At 39.4% G+C, this 25,482-nt stretch overlaps 2 protein-coding genes across 3 annotated transcripts; one reads left to right on the top strand and one right to left on the bottom strand.

Moving 5' to 3' along the window:
• Window positions 1-3,846: 3,846 nt before the first annotated feature.
• myo1ca (myosin Ic, paralog a) lies at window positions 3,847-17,589 on the top strand. The gene is made up of 32 exons (XM_079356493.1): window positions 3,847-4,376; window positions 7,402-7,560; window positions 7,650-7,765; window positions 8,721-8,919; window positions 9,046-9,126; window positions 9,246-9,425; window positions 9,528-9,626; window positions 10,290-10,403; window positions 10,521-10,592; window positions 10,694-10,813; window positions 10,925-11,007; window positions 11,148-11,253; window positions 11,335-11,415; window positions 11,522-11,613; window positions 12,017-12,111; window positions 12,258-12,304; window positions 12,450-12,530; window positions 12,780-12,885; window positions 13,432-13,549; window positions 13,634-13,747; window positions 13,932-14,008; window positions 14,298-14,366; window positions 14,639-14,723; window positions 14,831-14,990; window positions 15,756-15,839; window positions 15,925-16,018; window positions 16,127-16,182; window positions 16,275-16,410; window positions 16,752-16,822; window positions 16,904-17,001; window positions 17,109-17,208; window positions 17,325-17,589. Exons 1-32 carry the CDS (start codon window positions 4,359-4,361, stop codon window positions 17,349-17,351), a joined length of 3,138 nt encoding a protein of 1,045 aa, XP_079212619.1. The 5' UTR covers window positions 3,847-4,358; the 3' UTR covers window positions 17,352-17,589.
• Window positions 17,590-17,840: 251 nt separating this feature from the next.
• Window positions 17,841-21,664, bottom strand: LOC306832087 (uncharacterized protein). Of its 2 annotated transcripts, XM_079356495.1 has the most exons (5): window positions 20,039-21,664; window positions 19,002-19,160; window positions 18,783-18,884; window positions 18,319-18,507; window positions 17,841-18,209 (listed from the first exon to the last, which is right to left on the bottom strand). In XM_079356495.1, the coding sequence occupies exons 2-5, from the start codon at window positions 19,158-19,160 to the stop codon at window positions 18,018-18,020; spliced, it is 642 nt and encodes a 213-aa protein (XP_079212621.1). In that variant the 5' UTR covers window positions 20,039-21,664; the 3' UTR covers window positions 17,841-18,017. The 2 variants fall into 2 exon arrangements, with proteins under 2 accessions (XP_079212621.1, XP_079212620.1); XM_079356494.1 differs by having other exon boundaries at window positions 19,002-21,664.
• Window positions 21,665-25,482: the final 3,818 nt, after the last annotated feature.

Below are 25,482 nucleotides of genomic sequence, written 5' to 3'. Positions count from 1 at the left end.
AACAGAAGTATGTCTTTAATGAAATGGTACTCATTCATTTGCCTACACAAGTTCACAGTATAGTCCACCACCAGTCATCCCTTCCACCTTTAACAGAGGCTGGCATCTGTCACCAGCATCATATCTGATTACTTTGCACAGACCATTAACTTTAGAGCTGCCGCCTCCTAGCGGATTTATTGGCTATAAACTCCCTGAAATTCTCTATCACCTTTGCAAGAAGGCTTATTATGGTCGCAGCTTTACTTTCTATAAACATTCCAAACTTTATCTGCAAAGTACTTTTGCTGTGCTGTAATTATTTCAATCTGGTTTGAGCGATTCCCCTGTGGGAGTTGATTGAGTATCTGCTGCTGCTGGGAAAAGAAAGTGAGCCTGGTGATGAATTGATCAGTCAACGAGCTTCACCTTCAGCTCTTCAAGAAACTGGAAATTGTGGCAACCAGCAGACTTGCTCTGGATATGGATATGATGGAAAGTTTTGATCATTCAACATCAGTGAAGCTGTTTGTGCAGTCTGATTGTTGACCAGGTAGGCCAATTTCATACTGTGTGTGTGTGTGTGTGTGTGTGTGTGTGTGTGTGTGTGTGTGTGTGTGTGTGTGTGTGTGTGTGTGTGTGTGTGTGTGTGTGTGTGTGTAGATGCAGAATAAGCTTTTGTGCTGGATGGTATTGGAACATTTTTATTAAGCCTAGCTTAAGCACAACTTAATCAAGGATCATTCGAACTATTTTGTGATTTTGTACAAGATGATGTCATGCATTTAGATTGATGACAAAGTCAAATGCATCCCATCCATAAATGCATGTGTAGGAGCCAGTACAGTGCAATGATTCTTATCACCACTAGGCTGAGCTCTAAGTCTTCATATCATAATGAGTCATTTTGACTCAGTGAAAATGCAGGGGGATTATACTAATGGCCTGAAACACCATCTTCAACTTCTCGTTAACTTGAGTTAATTGTGACAAAGAGAAAACAAAAGGATATTATCCCCATTCCAAAACACACATCATTTGTCTGTGATGTTTAAATTTTATTTCAACGGCTTGCTGATTCATTGGCTTTTGTTTTACACCTTTGTCAATTTCTAAAGTAGCTCCTGTAGTGTAACAGGAATCTGGGGATGAGAGGCGGCAGAGGTGAGACTGGGGTGAAAGGGGCAACAGATGGGTGCTGAGAGAGCCCCGCACAGATGGACAAGAGGAACAAAATGGTGTCTCTATCAAGACTTTAATGAATAGTTAAGATAGGGAATCTCAACAAAAAATGTAGTAGATTCTGAGTTCACTGTAGTTCAATACAGCTCCATAAGTTAAATACTGCAAGGAAAAAAGAGAGACAGTATGTAGTATTGTTAGTGTTAGCATGATGAGATGAACTTTAGTGTTTATTCTTGTAATCTAATAACCCCAATCATTTTTTATCCTGCCAAGGTTATATTTGTAATCTGTGTGTGTGTGTGTGTGTGTGTGTGTGTGTGTGTGTGTGTGTGTGTGGAGGAGAGAGAGAGAGAAATCATTGCAAGAAAGTGAGCAGAGTAGAAAAACATTTTCCACCCCACCCTGCCAGAATTAGTCATCTTCCCTCTATGATTCATTGTTTTATTATAACCATAGCAATTCAAGAATATTTAGAGAAAATGGTTTGACTCAAGCACTTCACATTCACACAGTGCATGACAGGAAGGTCATGTGAGCATTCTTCTAATTTCTTACATAACATGTTAGATGTTAAATGTTAGGTTTTGGATTTCTAAATGAATTCTCTGAAATTAAAGTCAGGCTCTGGGCTGTGTCTGCTGGAAAAGATCATTTTACAGTCTGGATGTTTGGCCCTGATATTTTTAAGAAGTGGTTCGAGTGCCAGTTCCAATTTTGTCATTCTTCATAATACAATTGCAGTTGTAGTTGATCACTCAAAACACCCATTTTGTTTCTCTAGTTTCTAACCAATAGAAGGGGGAAGCATTTAAAGCTGGTGTGGTGCACGAATGAATGAGGTGGAAATACAACTCTAAAAAAGGTACGATAACTAAAGACCTGAGCTCAAAGAAATGTTCATCAAGGAAGACGCTAAACATCAGGAAACAGCGAGGAAGGAAATCCTCCTTACAGGAACTGCTAAACAAAGATAGGAACCCTTAATGGAAAAATCTCAGCGATAAAATAGAACAAGAGGATACGTCACTAACTGTCGCTGAGGTGATGAGTATGCACTCTCCTGTAAAACTGGAGTTTGTGTCTGATTGATTTCACTTGTAGAGGGGTTGTACCAGATAGTGAAATGTGTACAGTGTGGAGAGCAGAGGAAACAGATGTTAGGACAGAACCCTCGTGTTTTCCACATGTGCTTACACATGCTATGCCTCGGATTCCCCTCAAAAGTAAGTCAACAATTCTGCCAGCTGTCTACCTGTCTATCGTTTGCCTAAGGCCTTGAAAAGTTCTTTATTTCTGCCCTGAACATTGCAGCTTGAAAGAACCTGAGGTTTCACAAACACCATAGAGAGGTTTCGATGTGCATTGTATTTAAAAGTGATGTTTTTCGTAAACATTATTTGTCGTTTCATTTTAGGTTGTTGCCTTCTTCTGAATGAACCATCCAATGGCAGTCATCTTAAAGCAGTGGATGATTGTTGTCTGCATGAAATACCATAAGCTATATGAGGCAGTAGTAGCTGCATGGTGTCCTGGTCAGGCATGGACTCATGCTGCTCCTTTGACCATAAACTCCATACACTTTTTTTTTCTCATCAAACTGTTCATTAACTTAAAAAAACAAAACAAATGGCACAATTGTTCAACATGCATTCAGTGTCATACCTCATGTCATATAGAGGGATTTGAAACCAAAAATACAGAGCACACTGAATTATATAAACAACCAAACCCTTTGTCCAGATGATTTCCTCTGTACACTCTTCAATAGGGAAACACCACAATACCTTCCATTCTGCTGTGGTCACATTGATTCCTGCCAGCTAAATCATCAACTTTCATCTGATTGTACTTGTTTCTTTGATTTTTGTGGTCTATGCAATCTATACAAAGTCTCAGTGAGCACATACAATTGAGGATGATTAATAAAAGAGTTTATGGAAGTTTAATTTGTGGGAAAAGTTAGTAAAAGCAAGAGTTTAAGAAAAAGAACTGACATGTCAGGACTGCTTACAAAATATATTAAAACACAATTACTACAACAATTTGTATTTATTTGAATCATTATGTAATATCTAGTGTACCAATGGTATGCCCTGGTGGTGAAAGCGGAGCAGCATGTAGACTTTTTCAAAGACCTATCAAGACCTGCAGAGGTCGAGGAAAAAAGCTGGAGGTGTTCCCCATCTGGGTAACATTATTCAAATTCCTCAGTGTAAGATATTTGATGATGCTGGCAAAGGAAAGAGGGTGAGGCGGGGACTCAGGGAGGGAAAATAGGGTTAGAGGGAAATGGATAGGCAAGGAAACCAGAGGAGGGCACTGTTCTCCCAGGCAATGTAGCCTTGACAGCACTCCCAAAACATCCCAAAACAGGGGGGGGGGGGGGGGGGGGTTCAATGTTATGGTTCATGTTCACAGCACAAACACTGTTAGTCCACGAGCATGTTAAAATATGTGCAGAGTGATATTCGGATGATTCTACTTGTTATTTATGTCATCTACAGTAGAAGTGAGCCAAAAGGAGACAGGCAGTCCTGCTGTTGAAAACTCCCATAACTTACATCCCATGTGAATCTGTCTCAGCTTGCGGTAGAAAAGGGAGGGAGCAAACTAAACAGGGAGGGAAGCAATGAAAGAATGCACTGAGATCTCATCATGTGATTTTTTTTTTTTTGCTATTTTTTATCGCTGCACACTGATTATATGTTTGTAGACTGAAGCCCTTAGCAACTTTTTCCAAGACCTCTCAGCTCTCTGTTTCTCCTTCTCTTTTTTTCCTGCAGCTCACTTTGCCTGTACTTTTTTTTCTGGCCACTTGTGTGACGTGCGAGTGAAGTTCCTGCCCTTGTTGTGTGCTGTACAGTGAAGAGTGAAGGAGAGGGACTCGTTTACTGGAGCGGTCAAAGGGAGGATGAATTGAAGGTGTAAACAAGAGGGACTGTTGGTGGACTGGCCTGAGTGCTTACACTTTGTCCTCACAGGGGAGCCAGACGAAGAGGAGGAAGGACTTGGAAGTTGAGAAAGCGTGAGAAAGTGACTGAAGTGAGGAAGGAAAAGAGGATTAACTTATTCTGCTGCCCAAAAGAAAAGTTGGATGAGAAATTAAAGTTGAAAAGTCTGCCAGACACGGAAGAGGAGCACCAGCCTGGGTGGTGACCACCCGTTCAGCAGTTGTCCAGCAGCAAGAGGACAGGATGAGGTACCAAAGCAGGGTAAGATCCTGACCACCATGCTTTCTTATTTAGTGCTGCACACTCAATTGATTCTTTCCATATGTGTGCTGTATCTTTCCTTTCAACAAAAAAAAAAAGAAAAAAAAAGCTAAATAGAACAATGCCACTTTGTGTGAGTCAGTTTGCATTTTAGGCTTTGTGTAAGCTTTCACCTATCAGTCCAAAACGTGCTGTTTTTCCACCGTATCCATTACCAGGACATCAGTGGTAGAAAGCCAGCTGTGGTACAGGAGAAGCCTGCCCTGGGACACAGTGGTGGGGCAAGCCTTATAAGGAAGACAATCCCAATGTAGTCGGCCCAGCAGAGCTTAGTCATGGGGCCTGGAGCCAAGTCCCACTCTGTGGTTAGAGTCCCGTCTGGATGTCACTGCTGCTGCATATTTGAATCCTGCAGATATCACTGAAGTTCCCTGAAACTTAAAAGACTCTAGCACTTGTTTGAGCCTGTCTGATAGATCTGACTCTCACTGCTCTTAAAAACCAGGCCTCAGGTCAGTTCAGTGACAACAAAGCTGCAAGGATTACACTGTATTGTGGTAATATCTCCATCCAAAACACAATGCCCTTAAGCTATCTCCGCCACAGAGTCTCCGAAAAGACGATTCAAATCCTTTAAGATTTCCTCTAACACAGCGGTGGAACTGTTTCTAATTTATGAAGCAAGAAAGCGTTTTTTGAATACTGCATATTTTCTGCATATGACGATGATAACATTCCTCGTCGCACAGTAAAACTTTTAACTCCTGACTGCTGAGGAAACTGAGGACAGTGTGTGCTCTGTTTTTAAGTTTGTTTTTTTTGTTGCTTGGTGAATCTGCTGTATCAGTGCACAGGCACCAACCCTCATGGGAGGTAAGACATTGCATCGTTATTGTCAGCACAGCACACAGTTATTGTACATTTTACAACACAAAGAGTCAGATCCAGGTGTGCCGGTCAGTGTCAGAAACCATGAAAGGTTGATGTGTATGCTGAACACATTGAGCTGTCTTATTCATATCTTGTGTTATTCAAGTGAATAGATAATAAGAGCAATATGTAACCCTGACACATGACATTTACAAGTGTAACTGAGTCCAAATTCAAAACATTGGAGAGAGCTGTCCCTGTGCCCTCCTCCCTGGAGGGTTACAATGTTGCGGACCCGGAAGCTTCAGTGTTTAACCACCTCCGCATCCGTCTTGAAATATTTCTGCGTTTAAACATCTCTAAGTATTTCGAAGCATTTTCAACACTTATCCTAAGGTTGTTTCTTGGGCTAATTGGTAAAATGCTTTTTTTAAGGTCAGACGTCCACTTCTATCGCTGCCACACCTGTTGGTTTGCTGTAAAAACTGCTCTCGTATCTGGAAAATTAAGGGGCGTCCAAATAGGCAGTGTGGGGGTGCCTTAAAACCGCCTACTTTTCTGGTCATAACAAATACAGACCATTCTAGACCAGAATCGAAACTTAGAAAAAATACTGGCTGCTGCATTGTTGTCAGAGAAGCCATCACTTCAACAAAGCATGTTTTGTTAATGTCTGATGTTTTAACAAGACCTGTAACAAGGTATTTTAGGATTTAATTCAGTAGATAGCTTACATATTGCTCCTTTAGGCAAACATGAATTCATATCACCTGGCTTTATTAACCACACTTTCCCTCTGTGTTGCTAATTTCTGCAGTTTAACCTCAGAGGGGTCGTGATTAAAAGTCCAAATGTCTTGATGACTGTCAAACAAAAACACTAATTTTCAGTGTTTTGTATCAAACATGCACATCATTAAAAAAACATTTAATGGTATCCACTGATATCCTGTCCTGAACCTGACCCGAGCATTCCTGAGCGGTATCCTTTGGAAAATCTGACTGGACTGTAATTACTATCTAAGGGAAGCCCACCTGCTGTAATGGAATAACAATACTCCAAAGTGAAGCAGAGACGTGGAGCAGCAGTGGAAGCATTCAGCTGCTTTCCTTAGTGTGAGCTTCTTGGCTTTCGTCCACTGTTGTCCTTTTGTGTTTTTTAGCATTTTCCTGCATCCAGTGCTCACAGATAATAACCTTTTACCGGCATTGAACTGCCAAATGAGCCCCTTGAGAGGCTTGAACAACAGACATCTTGTGGAAGTCTATCCCCTTTGTTCCACTTTCTGCTTGTTTTTTTCTTTAAATAAAAACAAAACAAAACAGGGCCTCTCTCATAAATGAATCTTTGATAATGAAGAAAGCAAGCAACCAATTTGGTAGGTCTTCAGTGTGTTGACCACACACTAATAATATGGGTTTTATTTTTATCATTAGTCAGTATTGAGCTCAGACATTTTCATATATCTTTGCGAGCATGTGTACATACCTATAATTAAAGTTGTGCGTGTGTACTGTCTTACTCCAGGGCATATGTGAGTATTTCACTCAGCAGACTGTGAATGATTTCCTGTTGTCACTAGGGTTTATATGTACACACACTGTACTGTTTACGTCGGTTAATCCAGTCTGGTGATATAGAGCTGTGTGTACTGTATACATAAAATACTTTATGACAAAATAAAGGAGTCTATCCTGCCTGTTTATGATAAAGATTCCTCAATGTCTTTATTGTTGAACCGTGGTTCGGCCAAGTCAGACAGTTTTTACGGTAATGTTTTGCTGACTGATCAGTAATTCTCAAGTTAATTGCCCTGGTTTTTAAAAGATATACCTGAACTACGAATTGTTCAAATTTGAAGACTATGTTGTACAAATAAGTGGCATCTAGCACCAAATGTCAATTCTTTCATAAGAGTGGGAGTGTAGCAGATAAAACGAGAACAGGCCTTTTGTGCCCCCTGCTTGACAAGATTATAATAACATCATCATTTAGTTTAGTATCAGTAAGAATACTAAGAACTTTATTCATTCCCGGGGGGCAATTCAAGGGCACACAGAGCAGTAAATGGACGATAGTGCAGCTGCAGCACTGCTGAGCTGTGACAGCTGGCATGATTCTGTTTGCTCTCTAACATTTGTCTGTGTCCCTGCAGCAGTTAGATGTTGAAGGAAGAGTGCGCCTTGGGATGGAGAGCGCCCTGACTGCCCGGGACAGGGTGGGAGTGCAGGACTTTGTCTTGCTTGAAAACTACAACAGTGAGGCAGCATTCATAGAGAACTTACGACGACGCTTCAGGGAAAACCTCATCTATGTAAAAAGCCAGTTTTTCTTGACACGTTTCAAAACATTTCATCTGTTGTGGTGAAACATTCCTCATTGTGTTCTATTGTTTTGGCTCAGACGTACATTGGCTCTGTGTTGGTGTCGGTGAACCCTTACAAAGATCTGGAGATTTTCTCCAAGCCGCAGATGGAGCGCTACAGAGGAGTCAGCTTCTATGAGATATCGCCGCACATGTAAGTCACTTTAAGGATCTCACAATTGTTTCATAAGCAAGCTTCTTTCCGTTTCTTTCTTCTCAACTGACCAGATCATTATCACCTGGGATTTTGAGAAATATAAATAACTAAACTGATTCCCTGTGATTAAATGGGATTTTTTTTGAGGCATCTATTATAAAATAAAATGTTTTTTTAACAATGAGGAACATTTTCAGATTTTCTGTAGCACATTTAAAGACACCATTTTTGAGGTCTTATAATAATGGAATGCAAATTAAACCACAGTGTCTACAAACAGAATGAAGAGAAACATACATAGCCTTAGAAGACAATATTTTTGGAGGTACTTTAGGGTCAAAGGAAGAAGCAGAACTGACTTTGGGCCATGAAACGTCTGACATCACTCCTACTCCTGCTGTAACTCTGAGTGCCTATGCATGTGCAATCACAGTTGCAGCATGAAAGAGAATGGAGGAGAGGGCATCGTGCTGGCATGGATCACATATCACCCGACCCAATGTTCCCTTTTAACCTAGTATGTCTGTTTAGTGGGCCAGGTTGTGCACAGTTAGGAAATCACTTCTATGTATATGTGTTAAAAAGAGGCAGAAAGGGCAGATGCTAAAGCCACTTTAAAGCCTATGTGCACCTATCTGATTACTGTTGACATGCAATGATCAACATTGGAAATTTCAACTTAATTTTTTAATGAAATAATCTTGCCTACTGTAACTTTAATGTTTTAGATTTAGACCTTATTGTAATCAGGATGGAACGCTTGAATAAAAAAAAAACTGTCATCTGTATTGATTTGTTTCATATTAAATATAAAGTGATAATAAAATAAACTATTTGAGTAAATAGTAAACGATGCACATTACTATGCACGTTTCTATTAGCCTACACATTACTTAGGTACATAAAGTGACTCTATTGCAGGACCTTTTATAAGCTTTGTGTTGTCCCTCAGCTACGCACTTTCAGACAACACTTACCGAGCCATGCGCACAGAGAGGAAGGACCAGTGTATTCTCATCTCAGGTGAGAGTGGAGCTGGTAAAACAGAGGCCTCCAAGAAGATCCTCCTCTACTACGCTGTCACCTGCCCCACTAATGACCACGTGGCTGCCCTGGGTGAATGCTTACTACAGTCTAACCCTGTTCTGGAGGTATTTATCCATTTGAATTTCAGACTGAACAACCACTGCCACAATATAAAAGTATCTATGTTATGATCCGGGTGATTATTTGGTTGTATTACTCCTGTAATGTCTTTTCTCTCTTGCTTTGTGTAGGCATTTGGTAATGCAAAAACACTGAAGAATGACAACTCCAGCCGCTTTGGAAAATACATGGATGTCCAGTTTGATTTCAGGGTAATCTCTCCCTCTGGTTTTTCTCACTCTACATACAAAATCACATGTGCTGACACTCTAGAGTGCTAAACCATTTACAGCTCCTGTCTGCCCCTGTCTTTTTCCCTAACTCTTTCTAGGGAGTGCCAGTGGGTGGCCACATCCAGAACTACCTGCTGGAAAAAACTCGTGTTGTGCACCAGAACCAAGGTGAAAGAAACTTCCACATCTTCTATCAGCTTCTGGATGGAGGTGACGACGACCTGCTGAAAACACTGGACCTGCAAAGAAACCCACAGAGCTACAACTACCTGGTCAAAGTGAGTGTGGGGAGGAAGTTTGATGAATGACTTGATACAACACTATTTATAACGATATAATAATATATAATATGTTATTTAATTTGTAACTGTATTTCTTAGGGTAATTGTCCCAGACTCAGCTCTGTAAGTGACAAGAATAATTGGAAAGTTGTGATGAAGGCTTTGTCCGTAATTGGCTTCACTGAGGAGGACGTACAGGTGGGTAGAATCAGCGCTGGTGTGTTATTAAGTCATTTTCTGTGGCTGAACAAAAAGGACACATTAACTATGTCTACTGCTACTTCTAAATTTTAAAATACAGTTTTTTAAACGCATGGTGGGTAATTTTCGAAAAACTAGCATGATTTTGAAAATAGCATCCTCTCTGTTCTCCATGTTCACCCACCCCCTCCCCTCTGTGCTCCCTCATGCACTATAGCGCCAGTGTGGGCTCATGCATGCATGGGGTAGAGATGCATGATTGGTTTATAAAACGTGGTGAAGTGCAGACATTGGTCAAAGTTTTTATGTGTTTACAACTGCGACAGATGACAGACTTTTTCCGTTTCACGTCAATTAATTATTACTGTCAGGACTTAAAGACAATTTCAACCAAAATCTTAAAAAGTGTGTCTGCAGAAAATGACCTACTCTACCTTTAAGTTTTGAACTTTGCATTGATTTCATATACCTGCCTTAGGCATATGTTACAACCTCATAGATATAAGGTTTTGCAACCTTTTCACTGGAAAAAAGTACTTTACCCCGAATTCTGATTGTGCTCTCATTTCAGTAACTTTCCAAATTCAACCATTTAGTTGAAAAACAGTGTTCCTCAATGGGGTTGTTGTTTTTAACAGTGTTTCCTGTGTCCGTCCTCAGAGAGTGCTGAATATCATTGCCAGTGTTCTCCACCTGGGAAACACTCAGTTTGGGGAAGGGGAGGAAGGAGAAACTTACATCACCTCTGAGACTCAGCTGAACCACACTGCGAAGGTCAGAACAGTCCCACAATAGTATATCTGAATATTCAGATACAGTATGTACGAATACTTTAATAAAAAAAATTAAAAAAAAGCCAAGGCTAAGCACAGATGTGTTCTTGTTTTCCAGCTGCTGGGTGTTGATGGTTCAGCCCTGAGGGAGGCACTCACTCACAAGAAACTCACAGCGAAAGGAGAGGAGGTGACAATCTTGGTGTCCTCATTCCTCATGTTTTTTTGTTGTGAAATGTTTAACTCATTAATTGCCTGTCTTTATTTTATTTTGTTTTTTTTGTGCTACAGATGATCAGCCCTCTGAATTTTGAGCAGGCAGTGTCTGCCCGGGATGCTTTAGCCAAGTCTGTGTATGGTCGGACCTTTACTTGGATGGTGCAGAAGATAAACCAGTCGCTGGCTGTAAAGGTGCAGCAACACTTCCTTTAACTCTCCAAACAAAGCGATGAAAGCTCTGTCATGTTTTTCAATTGCTGCTGTGTTTCATACTTGTTGTAAACATGCCGTTTTGTTCTGCAGGATGAATTCTACCACAGCAGTAAAGGCTCCTCTGTCATCGGGCTTCTTGACATCTACGGTTTCGAGGTCCTACAGCACAACAGGTATAAGTTGGTTCATTTGTTCCTCTTTTTTTTTTTTTTTACATTTGACATCTTAATTTGCTTCTCATCATTGTCTGCAATACACAAAAAGAATCACACACATCTCTAGATTGACATTAAATGTGTATTTGTGCCTAAAGTTTTGAGCAGTTTTGCATCAACTACTGCAACGAGAAGCTCCAGCAGCTGTTCATCGAGCTCACCCTGAGGTCTGAGCAGGAGGAGTACGAGACAGAGGGAATTGCAGTAAGTCTCGTGTTTTTTAATCATATAAACATTTCAATGTTAGCGTAGCGTCCTGCTTCAAATGTTTCCCTTTCATTTCAGTGGGAGACCGTGCAATACTTTGACAACAAGATCATTTGTGACCTGATAGAGGAGAAGCACAAAGGCATCATCTCCATTCTGGTACGCAACTCCTGGATTGAGTGTCCTTCTCTGGATCTGCCGTCACTATACAGTACATGAGGTAGAGTTTGAAAAAGTGTGACTGTTTTTTTTTTGTTTTTTTTAGAACGAGGAGTGTCTCAGACCTGGAGAAACCTGTGATGTGTCCTTTTTGGAGAAACTGGAGGACACACTGGGCGGCCATCCACATTTTGTCACGTACGCAGCATTTTATCTCAAGAATAATGTTTGATCTGAGAGTGCTCAAGGCTCTTTAAAGGGATACTTCACCCATTTACATGAAGCTGTGTATCATTAGAAACATGGTAGTAGTGTTGAATGGTCGTGAATCCAACCCTCATTTTGCCCTGAGACGAGAAAAATATGTTTTTCTTTGCTTGAAAGTTTTCTTCATGTGATGCAAAAAGCGTCATATTACATCACATGAAGAAAACTTCCAGGCAAAGAAAAACACATTTTTCTCATCTCAGGGCAAAATGAGGGTTGGATTCACGACCATTCAACACTACTACCATGTTTCTAATGATACACAGCTTCATGTAAATGGGTGAAGTATCCCTTTAAGCTGCAGTTATTACATCTCATTATGTGTGTCTTACAGTCACAAGCTGGCAAATGGAAAAACTCGCAGGATAATGAGCAGGGAAGAGTTCAGGCTGCTACATTACGCCGGAGAGGTCAACTACAACGTCACTGGTAACAGATAATTCACTGGTAGTGATGAGATTACTTTTATGAATATGTTTGTTTGTTTGCTTGAAAGAGATTGTGTATTTCAGAGAGCGGTCCACGACACACTGATATCTTAATGACAAACTGCACTCTTTATTTGTCTGACTCAGGCTTCATTGACAAAAACAATAAATGGCTGAACAGGAACATAAAAGAGGTGAGAGTGATAAACGTGATAAATGTCTAAAAGATAGAGCCTACTAACTGCCTTTTAAAACCTCTGGGATTCTTGTTTGGACTTGTGGAGAGGAGGAGGGAGTGTGCTGTGTTGACATGTGGTGAAAAGGTTTTTTTTCTTTAAGGTCATGTGCCAGTCAGACAACCAGATCCTTCGGCACTGCTTCCGCAGAAAGGAAGGGACAGACCAGAAACGCCCGGAGATGGTCAGTCTTCTCTCTCGCTCTCTTCCCGCACACACACACACACACACACACACACACACACACACACACACACAGTCTCTCATGTAGCTCCGTTTGATGCTTTTGAGATGTTTTAAATCCAAATTTTGTAAATATTTAAAGTCGGGATAATAAATATACATCACAATTTATTTCATTCTCTATTTTTATAAATCCAACGTGTGCACAAGATGTCCCACAGGTTTTTTTTTTCTTCCTTATGTCCTCTAGGCTGCCACTCAGTTTAAAAACAGTCTGATGAAACTCAAGGAGATCCTCATGTCTAAAGAGCCGTCCTACATCCGCTGTATCAAACCGAATGATGCCAAGCAGCCAGGTACACGTCAACAGCTGAAATGTCCATTTGAACGTAACAAATATTTTCTCAAATAAACATAACGATTCTAATTCTCTATTTGTATTATTATCAGTGTTATGTATGCTCTCTGCTCTTATGATGATTGATTTAATTCTTTCTAACATTTCAGCATTTCATTCACAAAAAAGGCCTCCCTGCAAAGGATTATATTTCCCATGTGGTGGCTCACTGTGTGGAGAACTCTATCTGGCTGATAAGATTCCTCTAGAAGGCCTGATCATGTCCCACATGAGGGGTGTCTGTTTCTGCCCTTTAGTCTTTTTTTGTAATCTCAGATTATAGTCTCTGAAACATTTTTATGGGAAAGAGATGCAGAAATGGGTCTGCATTAAATCAACACAGACAACAACAATGGAAAAAAAGGACACAAAAAAACAGCATCTTTTGAAGTGAAGACAAGTCTCCCAAAACGTGTCAAAAAATGAAAGCTTGATTATTTCTTCATTTGAAGTAAAGAAAGATGTCTGTCTTATTGTTTCTAATGAATACGAGCTGTCCTTGCAGAAAGGTTTGATGAAGTCCTGGTCCGACACCAAGTGAAGTACCTGGGCCTGATGGAAAACCTGAGGGTCAGGAGAGCCGGCTTTGCCTATCGACGTCGCTTTGAGGCCTTTCTGCAGAGGTGACTTACCTTGAATGACCTACAGGTCCAGTCATTGTTCATGCTAAGCTTTCTGACATCATAATTATGTGAACATGGCTTTAGGTATAAACCCCTGTGTCCTGAGACGTGGCCTAATTGGCACGGCAGACTGTCTGATGGTGTCTCAACACTGGTCAACCACCTGGGCTACAAGGAAGACGAGTACAAACTGGGCAGGTAAAGAGTAAGAGGCCAGTTTGGTAACGGTGGTCTTTGCTCTTTGTGTAGAAGAGATTATGTGGCCACCGTTACTGAACGCATGTGTATAAAATATTTCCTCTCAAAATGAGTTTTCAATGATATTTTTGATCACTTGTGTATTTCAATGCTGACCACACGTTTCTCTGAGTGGTTTTTACAGATCGAAAATCTTTATCCGCTTTCCAAAAACTCTCTTCACCACGGAGGATGCACTTGAAGCAAAAAAGCCTGACATAGGTAGGAAGCAGTGGTTGGTATTTATGATCTTCACATGATCAGTTGAGCAGTTCGTACATCTTTTTCATAAGAAAGAGGCTTTCAAGAAGGTGGCAGGGGTGAATCCAGAATCCCAAAAAATACTATCTTAAATCACATTTTTCTCTTATTTATTTGTCATCAAAACCTCAAATTGTGATTAAATAATGACAGTTTGGGGTTAAAACTTTGGAATAAGAAAATTAAACATTAAACAAATTAGTATCCGAGCATGAATCCTTCTTAACTCTCCTTCTTTGTTGTGTTCCAGCTTTGACTCTGCAGACATCATGGAGAGGCTACAGGGAGAGAGCCAAGTACCAGCGCGTCAGGAAAGCAGGTCAGAGCAACCCCCACTGTTGACTCGTCACAATTTGTTTGTATTGCATTATAACATTGGCTTTCATGCTTTTTTTTCCTTCTCGTGCATATGGCCATAAATGATGTCTTTGAATGATTGTTAAAGTGTCGATAAAAGGGCTCTTGTGGATGATTGTAAATGCATGTGAATGCCTAGATTTAACTTCCTCAGCTGACTCTCAGTGTGCTATACTGAACCTGGGGGGTTAAAACGTTGTCTCAGTGTTGACATGCACGTATGTGTCGGCACAGTGATAGTGATCCAGTCTGCGTGGCGAGGGATGAAAGCACGCAGGAGGGCTAAGAGACGTCGACAGGCTGCTGACTTAATACGCAGGTGCTCCACTTGTAGTCTATGAACGTTTGTCTCCACATGCCTTTTGATTTTAATAAAGTTTTGGAACATATTGTGAATTCCCATCCTTTAATCTGTGTTTTTGTCAGGTTCATAAAAGGCTTCATCTATCGACATGAGGAATACTGTTCTGAGAACGAGTATTTCCTGGACCATGTGCGCTACTCATTCCTCAAAAACCTGCGTAAAAACCTGCCTGAGAGTGTTTTGGACAAAAGCTGGCCAACACCCCCTCCCTTACTCACTGAGGTACATAAATCCCATACACTAAGGCTTTGTTCAGACTGCCACTCAGAATCCAATCTAACATACTGAATGTCCACATTACAAATTGCAAGTGATCAGATATGATCTGCCTGTCCCTATTGAGACGGTTCTGCTCCACATTGATTTCTATGGTAACAGAAATACAACCGGTAAATGACTGAATGACAGAGAAGTGTGTCTATTTCTGACGCAAACAATCTTGTGAAACAGTCTGTCCACCGGCTGTTGTTTTGTTCCACGTTTGTTTTTATCCTTGTTGTTTTCTTCCACTGGCCAAAGCTTAGACCAGTTTGTATAATGGACCGTCTGACTTGCCAGATCTACGTCTATGTGTTGTTATTGTCGATGGTGTTGACGCAGAAGACACATTGAAGCGACATTTAGATTGAACTGGATCTGTAGAAATCTGATTTGAATAGCAGTGGAAACCACCTGCGTATGTAGTTTGAATCAGATTTGGAAAAAGTAGATCTCCTGATCTTTTCGTGTTCAGACTGGCAAAAAAAAAAATCTACATTTAACCTGGATGTGCTAAAAATCAGATTTGGAGGTGCAATGTGAGCAAACACGAGACCATGGGGGATCAAATATATACAGTATGGTAGAAAAATAAATTCTACAATTATGACAATGTCCTTTGTATTAGGACCAGCACACATATGACTGATATACAGTCATACACACAAGAGTTATTCAATTGCAAATTCTGTATTGTTAATGTATTGTATTTTCCATATTGCCTTACAGGCCTCTGAGCACCTGAGGATTCTGCATATGAGAAACATGGTCATGAAGTACTGCAGGAGGGTCCAGCCTGAATGGAAGAAACAGGTACACTAACCACACATGACCTTAGTTTTAAAGAATCAATAAATGAGTATAAAACAATCTGTCATGGTGTTTTCCTTTACTCCAGATGATGCAGAAAGTTGTCGCAAGTGAGATCTTCAAGGATCAGAAAGACAGCTACCCTGCAAGTGTTGGAAGGCTGTTCTTGGACACCAGGCTTGGTAAGTACTGACTCATGCATCCCCGACACACCTATATGCCTAACACAATACAGAAGACGTGCAGTATAACATACGTAATTTACAGAGAATGTTCCTTTGCTCCAACAGAACGTGAGCAAGTCAATCTGAAAGTCACCCAGACCCTCGGCAATGACAAAGTGCAGGTTGAAAGTCTTTTTTCGAATCAAGAAAATCAAAGTGTTTAAAGCCTCTCAACTTCTTCACAGTAACATTTCTCTAAACATTTTCCTCTTAGTACGGCGTTCCTGTCATAAAGCATGACAGAAAGGGCTTCAAGCCACATCCTCGCCAGCTGCTCCTCACCAGCACCTTCGCTGTGCTGGTGGATAGAACGAAGATCAAACAGAGGATTGACTACACAGCTCTAAGAGGTTCAAAACTTACAGCTTTCAGTTCAAGTATAGTACTGATTTGTGTCTCAAGTATTTGGTAATGCCCTCGAATCCAAGTTTTAAATGTTTCTTTTTATTTCTTTGTCAGATCAGCTCACTTCTTGGAAAGACACTTTAATCTGAGAAGGCGAATTAGGAAACGGGGATTTTAGATAACGTCCTCTTTTTTTTCTGAGCTGATACAGTGCCACTAAAATCGAAACAGATAATCATTGAGAACATTTTTTTGATTGATGAACGCTGAAATGTCACTGATGAATTCCTGTCGATTGTGTTTGGTTCATTTGCTCAGTCCAAACTGGGTTTTTGTCTTCAAACAGGGATCTCAGTGAGCTCCCTCAGCGATGGGATGTTTGTTCTGCACATGCCCAATGAGGACAATAAGCAGAAGGTGCAGGAAGATACAGCAATCACTACTTGAAATTGCTTCACAACAACGTAACCACTCTAAAAGCAGCTGTGTCTCCCCTAGGGCGATGTGGTGCTGCACTGCAACCATGTGATCGAGCTGGTGACCAAACTGTCCATGATGGCCAGCAAGGTCAACTATGTCAATGTCAGCCCGGGCAGGTGAGGCCTGCCTTTAAGATATCCTGTGGTGTATGTTATAAATACTGAAGAAACAGCACTCATCTCCCTGCTCTGTCTGTGGTTGTCACATCCTTTGTGACATGCAGTATTAGGTTTGCCGTTTCTCGCGGCAAAGAGGGAATCATCGATTTTGTTCGCGGATCAGAACTAAAGGTGACCAAAGGCAAGCGAGGACATCTGCTCGTGGTGAGTCAGTGCCTACTCTGATATCATGTGTGCAGCCTGAAGGAAGGACGGGGATTTTTTTTTAAATAAAAAACATTCAGGCAGCTGACTTTGTTCAATGTGATCTCTCTTTACAGACTGCCCCTCAGATCAACACCACATGAAGCAACAGAAAACTGCCACCTGACAAACAGTAACCATTTTAGCAATCAGGAGGGAAAAGCAGTCATTTCTTATTTTGCAGCGGACAAGACGATACCACAAGCACACAGAATAACATACTAAACATGAAGGAAGACTCCTTAATTATTCATACACAGCCTCATTATTACAGCAATGACTGCGATAATTAATGCTTTAAAAAAAAAAACATAACATAAAGTGGCCACTGTTTTAAATGCTTTTCATCTCTTTATTGTCATTCATATAAATATTTAAATATATCAAATATAAAGTCTTATCATGCAAACCACTTTATCTCTGTGTTGTAAGAAAAGTAAAACAAACCACTCTGGAATAAATACAAGTTCATAAATGTTAATAAATATTAATAAATAGGAAATACATGTTGGGAAAGTCCTGTAGATAGAAGGTGTGGGGGATTAACCAGATGTTGGGAAGTGTTCTGTCAGCTGCGAGAGCTTATTGCTAACTTACAGTTAGAGGTAAGACAGAAACTCTGGGAAATACCCAAGAAAGCCCTTAAACATACAGTAAGACATGTAAAAAAAACAACAAAAAGAACGATAGCTCCACCCACAGTGCTGACAGCATCTTTGTAGGACGGATTCAAGTGATCACAGTAGTTTCTCTTTTCACAAATTTGGCCCTCAGTGCTGAGTCATGTGTGTTTTCGAAGCCAGAAGGAGGAAGTCTCTTGCCAGCTTGGTGAGGTAAAGGTCCAGATCCCGCAGAATGATGTAACCCTCCACTCGGCTGTCCCACACTGTTTTGAAGCTAGTGTCTGTGTCTACTTGCGTCGTAGAGGTGGGCTTCGTCCAAGAGCTCCGTATGCACCTCAGCTGAAGGAGAAAGCAAAACCGTTTTTTTAATGATTGGTGTCACTTCCTCAGATGGCTTTGTGTGGGCGAGAGGGGGACTAAATGATTTCAGTAAGAACAGAGTGAATACCTGACTGCTGACTTGGCTCATCAAGTCTCTCAGGTCCAGCTGAATGTGCCTGATACTCTGAGGTAAAGTGATTCTGGCTGCTTCTCCTGCCAGCTGCTCCTTCTCCGCCTCCATTTGTTTTCGCGTCCATTCCAACTTATTCCAGTAGGCTTGCATGTCCAAGAAAGCGGCATTAAGTCGTTCCCAGTCCTGAACACACAACAACAGCTCGACATGTTATGACATTATTATTATTATTGGTCAACCTCCTTTAAAAGTTTAAGATTCAAAAAGGGGAATTCCACTTAAAAGTTTACAAGTTTTTACACTGCAAGAGCAGACTTTCTGACGACGTCATCAGATTTCATTTTCACCACTGTGAAATCTCAACTCAACAGTAAAGGTTCTCGCACGGTTATGTAATGTTTCTTGTAGAGAGTGATTTTCTGTGAAACTGTCATGAAATACTCCCAACAGGAACTTACGGTCAGATTCAGCCATGCGTAGAAGTCCGTAGAAAGGGTTGGCAGGTCCTTTAACTGATGGCTCCTGTCCTCAAAAAGTGTGTTCCCCAAATGCTCCTCCTTCTGTCAAAGTAAACGTGAAACACCTGTGGTTAGGATCATTGCACACTGGATGTGCATGTTCAAAGCAGATGATGTAGTAATGAGTAAGGGGAGCAGGGAGCTGGTTTCCGTACTCACATATTTCTTCTGCAGCTGTTGGACGCGGGTTCGAGTGGACCTGGTGAGGCGAAAGGAGTTGTTGTATTTGTTCCTCTGACGGACTGGAGATGGAGCAGAGAACTCCACGAGGATCAATGTGCTGTACAGGAGGATGAGAGCCTGACACCAAACAGTCATCTGAAACAGAGACATCAACTCTTCTGTGAATCAGTGTGTCTACTCTGTCTAAAAACAAAACTACAGTGTCACATCGAACAGTGTCTACAGTGTTCCCACACATTCCTAAAAAGAAAATCCACCATTCAGCAGCCACGGCATCCCTATTCATTCTGTCTTTACTTCTTTTTTCATGTAATTCAGTGACCCTGCATGTTGCCTTTTTTACACATGCATGGAAACAGAAGTGGCTTTATTCCTCTTAATTGTTTCAGTGTTGAAGGAAGTGTCCTCTCAGTATTGCATTGTTGCCTTGTACCCAAAATATCTCTGCAATATCCTGCAGCACATCATTAAACTAGCGATGACATATTCCTTGACACCACGGCTCTGCTGCTGTGTGCAGCAGACCAAAAAAACTGCATCAATATATCTAGAACAGTGTTTAATGCATCGCTGTAGATTTGAAATGAAATCGTCCTCTTCCCTTTGGTTATTTTATACAGGCCCACCATGGAACATACGTTCACATTTTAAAACGGGAAGAAAAGGAAAAAAAGTGCTCTGTTTGTTCACTGATGTCAAGTGCAAGCAGTCGGAGACGATACAGAAAAACTGAAGCTGTCTGGCAAACATTTATATGCTCTTTTCGAATGCAACAAGAAATCCAAACATTAATCTTTCGTACAATAATTCCATGTACTGCCAAAAAAACACTGTTAATGCCTGCTCTGTATTTCTCTATACGCTCACATGGAAATAATGTCGATTGAATCCTTAAAAAAACTATGAATTATAGGCATTGACAAAATGCTAATTGAGTTTAAATGTTTCTTTCCTGTGCTGACAAATATTCAAACCCCCAAGCTTCTGTCAAATCGTTTTGAAGAGGATCTTACCTTGGAGCAGCAGTGAACTCTGAGCAAGATAACTTCATGCTACAGTGAGGCTCATGTACACTTTATATAACTGCAATGTTGTGCTTTCAGTTTCATACTCTATCTGGAGTTTCTCTCTCCCCCCCCGCCCCCCCCCCCCCCCTCCTCTCTCTCTCTCTCTCTCTCTCTCTCTCTCATACTCTCATACTCCCTCTCACTCTTTCTCTGTCCAGTGATGATCTTGTGGTTAACATGACTCAGGCAAGAGTGAGTAAGCTGGTGAGACAGCAGGAAGTTTTTCTGTCTCGCTCCAAGAAACAGGCGTGAGGAATGGGTGTTTCCAGGAGCATGAATTCCATGTTAAATATAGTTTTTGCTTGCTTTTATTTCATTGATCACTTATACAAAGACACATGAATGAGAAACAAAAGCAAAGCTAAGAGAATCTAAATGGAAAATATCTCCACCATTGTTAACCAAATCTTATTGCTCAGCAAGCTCTTATTCCATTTTACTTGCTGTAATAAAGTAGTTTATATATGTCTAAACTGTAAAATTGGACATTGCTAATTCATAATAAATATTGAAACAGAAACAAAGAATGTCAAATTAAACATATGAGAGTATCTCATGACATGGTGACTGTTGTGTAACAGTGGCAGTGAAAGTGGTGAGCTGTTAAAAACTACTCGTACCTGAAACTTCTGTTTTTTCTTTTACAAGATGCAGTAAAGTTCTGTCCTGACTGTGCATCTTGAGGGAATATTCAGGAGTCTCGTGATGTTGACACAGTTTCACAGAATTTCAGTAAAACAAAACCGAGACAAACAAGGGGGAAAAAAATATCCCTTTTTGTCATTTAACTGACATCATTTAAAAAAATATATTCTTCTTTCATAGACCATTTATTTATTTCAACAAACTGTTCTCACTTTATCATTCTAAGTCTTCAAACAAAAGGTGGAAGAACCTTTGTCATTTGAATAAGATACTCTATTAGAGCTCGTACACGCTCATTTTAAAATACTTTCAACAATTTATTTCTTAGACTTCATTTGACTGGAATTTGTTTCCAATTACTGTTTTTAATTATTTTATAAATCTACCTTATGACAAAAGTTTCTAGCCAAATAAAACTCATGATGATGATAACATCACAAAGAAATACATAATAATTTTAAATGAAGATAAAGGAGAGGTGACTTGTCCATGAAATTAACGCTACAGTTGACTGTAAATGCCTTCCCTTTTCGCTCTACACTGAACACTTCTATTTGTGGTATTCTTGTGGAGATGGAAAAGCTCTCTCTTCTAGAAAAAAGGGTTGATAGGATTATTGGAGGTAAATTCCAAACCCATAATAAATCAAACGAGTACACAACAGGAAGTCCCCCAACATTCACATAAACCGTGACTGATATTCTGTTTAAAAAAAAAAAAAAGTGTGGAGCCTTCAATCATACATTAATTTAAATGAAATAAATGTCTTCCCATTTTTATGTTTGTATTTCTCTGTTGATGTATCAGAAAACATACGGATAATCTCATCATCTTTACCAAGCTGCATTAACCAATAGGAGAGCAGGGAAACAACTTCTAAAAGATGTAAAAGAATTTACTTGTGTTGAAATAAAACAATGTTGTGTTGTAATCATTCCAGCATGTTGTTTTTCCTTTACAATAATGTATTTCCAGATTGGTACTGGGGTATCTTTATCTGTATGTAAAGACATGACTCAATCCTGCTTAGATGCTGATGAATCAAAAGTTGAATAATCTCTGAGCTATGTCCTTTCAGATCTTTTTTCATTCTCTCAGGTAGTTTATCTCCTGGAAATGAAATGAAAGGTGTTAGCCTGGTGAGATGTAACTGAAAGTGTTTAGGGTTTGATCATTTGTCCCTAAGACCGCAGTGAAAGAATAAATTGACAGCATTTCTGTCATCAAACTTAATTTTATTAATGGAGGCATACATACTGTATGTCAAAGTCTTTTTCTGAAGACAAAAAGGGCAGTCTCAGAGCTTGCACGGAATACACTGTTACTTTTTCTGAACAGAACAAAAACATAAATAAGTCTCATAATGGTAAGAAAAAGTACAATGTGTGAGATGCAGGCTGGCAGAGCAAAGGTAATGTTTTTTCTCTGAAATTTCCTTTGAGTTAACACAGTAAGTTTCCAAATATCCAAAAGTCTGCAGAAAATACCACCTCTTTGAACATTAAACAGAGAGTATAGTTCCTACCTCTTTGTGGTATGACAGTTTCACTTTGGCGTAACAGTGCTGGGTTTTGCTGGGTAGCAGGAAGTACACAGTTTATTTTTTCTGCACTAACGAACAACTGAGGCCACAGGTTGTTTATAAGTGTTCTGCAAGGTTCAAAGCTCACTTTGTCTTTTTATGTACTAGTTCTGTCTCTGATTTACAGTTTATTACTGTTATGGCAGTTAACATGCTGTAACCCAAAAGAGATTACTGACCCAAAACATTGAACTGACCTACAGCACTTTCTTTTACCTTTTTAAAGTGTTATCATGATTCAGTATAGCATAGCAAATTTGAGTATTTTCAAATTAAATGTGATGGTTTAATTAGTTTCTCTTGGAAATCTTGGTTTGAAAATAACAACTGAATTCCTTGTGCAAATGAGAACATATGGTATATTATATACTGTATTATAGTATATATATATACCATAAGATACTTACAGTTTAGTGTTTTAAAATGGAAAAAAATACAAAATTTTTGCAAATATTGTTGCAGTGATTTATTTTAGAAAAATGGGAATTTGAAAGGTTATTAATGAAAAGGTGATGGTATTGATTCATGTTCATTTTTAAATTATAACCGAAAACCAAATATTTTTGCAAACTTGTTCTAATCAAATGAATCCCGAGATTGTTTAAAATGGTGTTTCCCAAGGACCGATGTTAGGTCCTTTGTTAATTACTCTATTTTATTTATGCTCTGGCTGAAAATTGACTTCTTCTTTTTTTCGCAGCTGATACCATCTTCTCGGGAAACTAATTTCTACACAAGGAATTAAAACTAAACAATGAGGGAAGCCTGTGGGTCAGTGGGGGAAAAAGTTCATCATCAAGCTGACTTCCTCTTTAAAGTAGGAAATGTGTAGCTCTTCTTTAACAGTCTCGATTTGCAAGGGAAGAGGAAGGAATTCATAAAAAGGGCTTCCCTCATTTTCATAAACCCCCCTCCCACTTTTCATACAGTAATATTAAATGTTCCTTTTTTCTCTCGATTTGTTACGCATTTACTTCCCAATTTAAGACATTTTGATAATGAAACCTAGTTCTCGTAATCAGCTTATGGTAAATTAATCCACAAATTCACTTTCAAATAGCAAATGTAAGAGAAACTGATGACATGAAGGGTCATTATAGGCCATCAGAGATGTAGTCCATATGAAATCAACAAGATACTGCTGTTTGCAGTTGTTTGCTTTCGATGGCTGACACAACTGAAGAACAAAAGACAGCTGCACGAAATGTAATTGTGACAACAACACACTTCTGACCTGGCTCAGCGCTTGACCTGAAATAAACCCAGCAGGCTTTCTATTTAGTTTGGATCACTTTAATAAAGGACCGGGTGAAAGTGTTTTATAAGGCTAGCCTTATTTAACGACAAAGGCTCCATACTGGGGTCGGTAAGTTCACCATCAGTCATCATAGATATAAGTTTGAATAACGGGTTGTAATGTGTCATAAATGTAACAATACCATTGATCGTAGTACAAGTATGCCAGTTTTGTATTCAATAAATCTGGTTTACAATTCAGGATTGTGTGCTTGTATGATAATTTAGTAATAATAATATGGTGGCCCTGAAGGTCAAAACTGACGTTAAGTCTTTTGGAACTGTTGTTTTTATTTAAATATTGTTGTGTTGTTTAAATTGCTGTTGTGTTTTCTGAAATGGTTGTTTTCTTTTTCACCTTAAGCAACACATGCTATGCTATACATAGCAAACCAGCCTTTCTTCTTCTTTAGCGTATGCTCCCTTTTCTTCACTCCTACAATTCAATGAAGTAAGAGATAACATTTTAGCATGTTTCAACAATTCTTTTGAGATTGGTAATATCTGGAACTCAGAATTTAAAAAAAAAATGGAGACCATACGCTTTACTTTCTTGTGGGAATAGAATATGATTTATGCCCATTGCCTCTTGTATTAAAAAGGTTATTTATGTATAAGTGCTGATTTTAGACATGTCATGGAAATGATCAAACTTCATAAGAAAAAGAAGAAACCTGACTTAATCATTGTGGCTGATTCTGAAAAGGCTTTTGACACAGATAAATGGGAGTACATCAATAAATGTTTGATATTTTTCAATTCGTGTAGTTCTTTTGAAACTGGGTTAGAGAATACAATATTCTTAGATAAGTAGAAGAGTAGTGGCCATTAATCACAAAGCTTCTCATGATCCAGTGGAGTCAGAGAGGATGCCCTCTTTCCCTGTATTTATTCTTGTTAGTGATAGAAACGCTAGTTATAATAAAATTGGGGACAACATGAATATTAATAGTAGTAAAAAGCTTTAATAAATGGACGAAATGGTATGTCCATGGAAATAAGCATCTTTATCACTGAAACTGTTTTTAAAAGCATCCTGGTCACAATATAAATATATATTAAAATCCTTATTGGACCCTAATGACCTGCTTTAAAACAACAGTTTGACAAGGTCTCAAAATATCCCATTAGTTGTGTTGGGGCTTCACATATGCAGATATGAAACTACACATTCCTTGTGGCACATCAGCATCACATTGTCATAAAATATCAAGACGCATTAAAGATACTGCAAGGGGCTTTTCCAGGGAGAAAGAACCACACTTACTCGTGGCGGAGGAAATGTCTTTGATGGTTCTCCTCTCATCATTTTCATACATGCAGATGGCTGCTCTTCTGATACAACCTTTCAGAATAATGATTTTAACAATAGCCTAATTTAAATCAATTTACACATTTAATAAACAACTTTATTCTTGTTAATTCACAACTATAATCTCAAACTGTTAGATTTGTTTTCATTAACATGGCCCTAATACTGTTGTACTGGTCCACGGTCTTTAAGTGGCAAATAAAACATTTCAAAGAGTCCAGTAATTGATGGTGAAATCTGTTTCATGTTGAACTCCCCTAACCATAGAAGTGATAAAAGAACTCTTAATGTGTCTTTATTTTTCTTTTTTGTTCTGCGTCTTTAATAGTTTTGTGAAACAGCATAACTCAAAAAGAGAATCTAACTTTGAGGATTGGTATTTGTTTGGCTTAGCTTCGAACAGAAGAGTATAGGATTAAAACCTGAATGGCTTTAAAAATCTCTGAAGAACTCTCTGTAGGACTCGACTACGATAATTGGAGTCCTTCAAATGATTCTGTTTCAAAATGACTTGTGTCACACTTGTGTCTTTCAGTGAAAATTACGTCTCTTTGT

Source organism: Symphodus melops (assembly GCF_947650265.1).
Source record: "Symphodus melops genome assembly, chromosome: 11".
In the NCBI taxonomy this organism is placed as follows: domain Eukaryota; kingdom Metazoa; phylum Chordata; class Actinopteri; order Labriformes; family Labridae; genus Symphodus; species Symphodus melops.
Note: the sequence above shows the minus strand (reverse complement) of the source record. Positions and strands in the feature narration are given on the sequence as shown.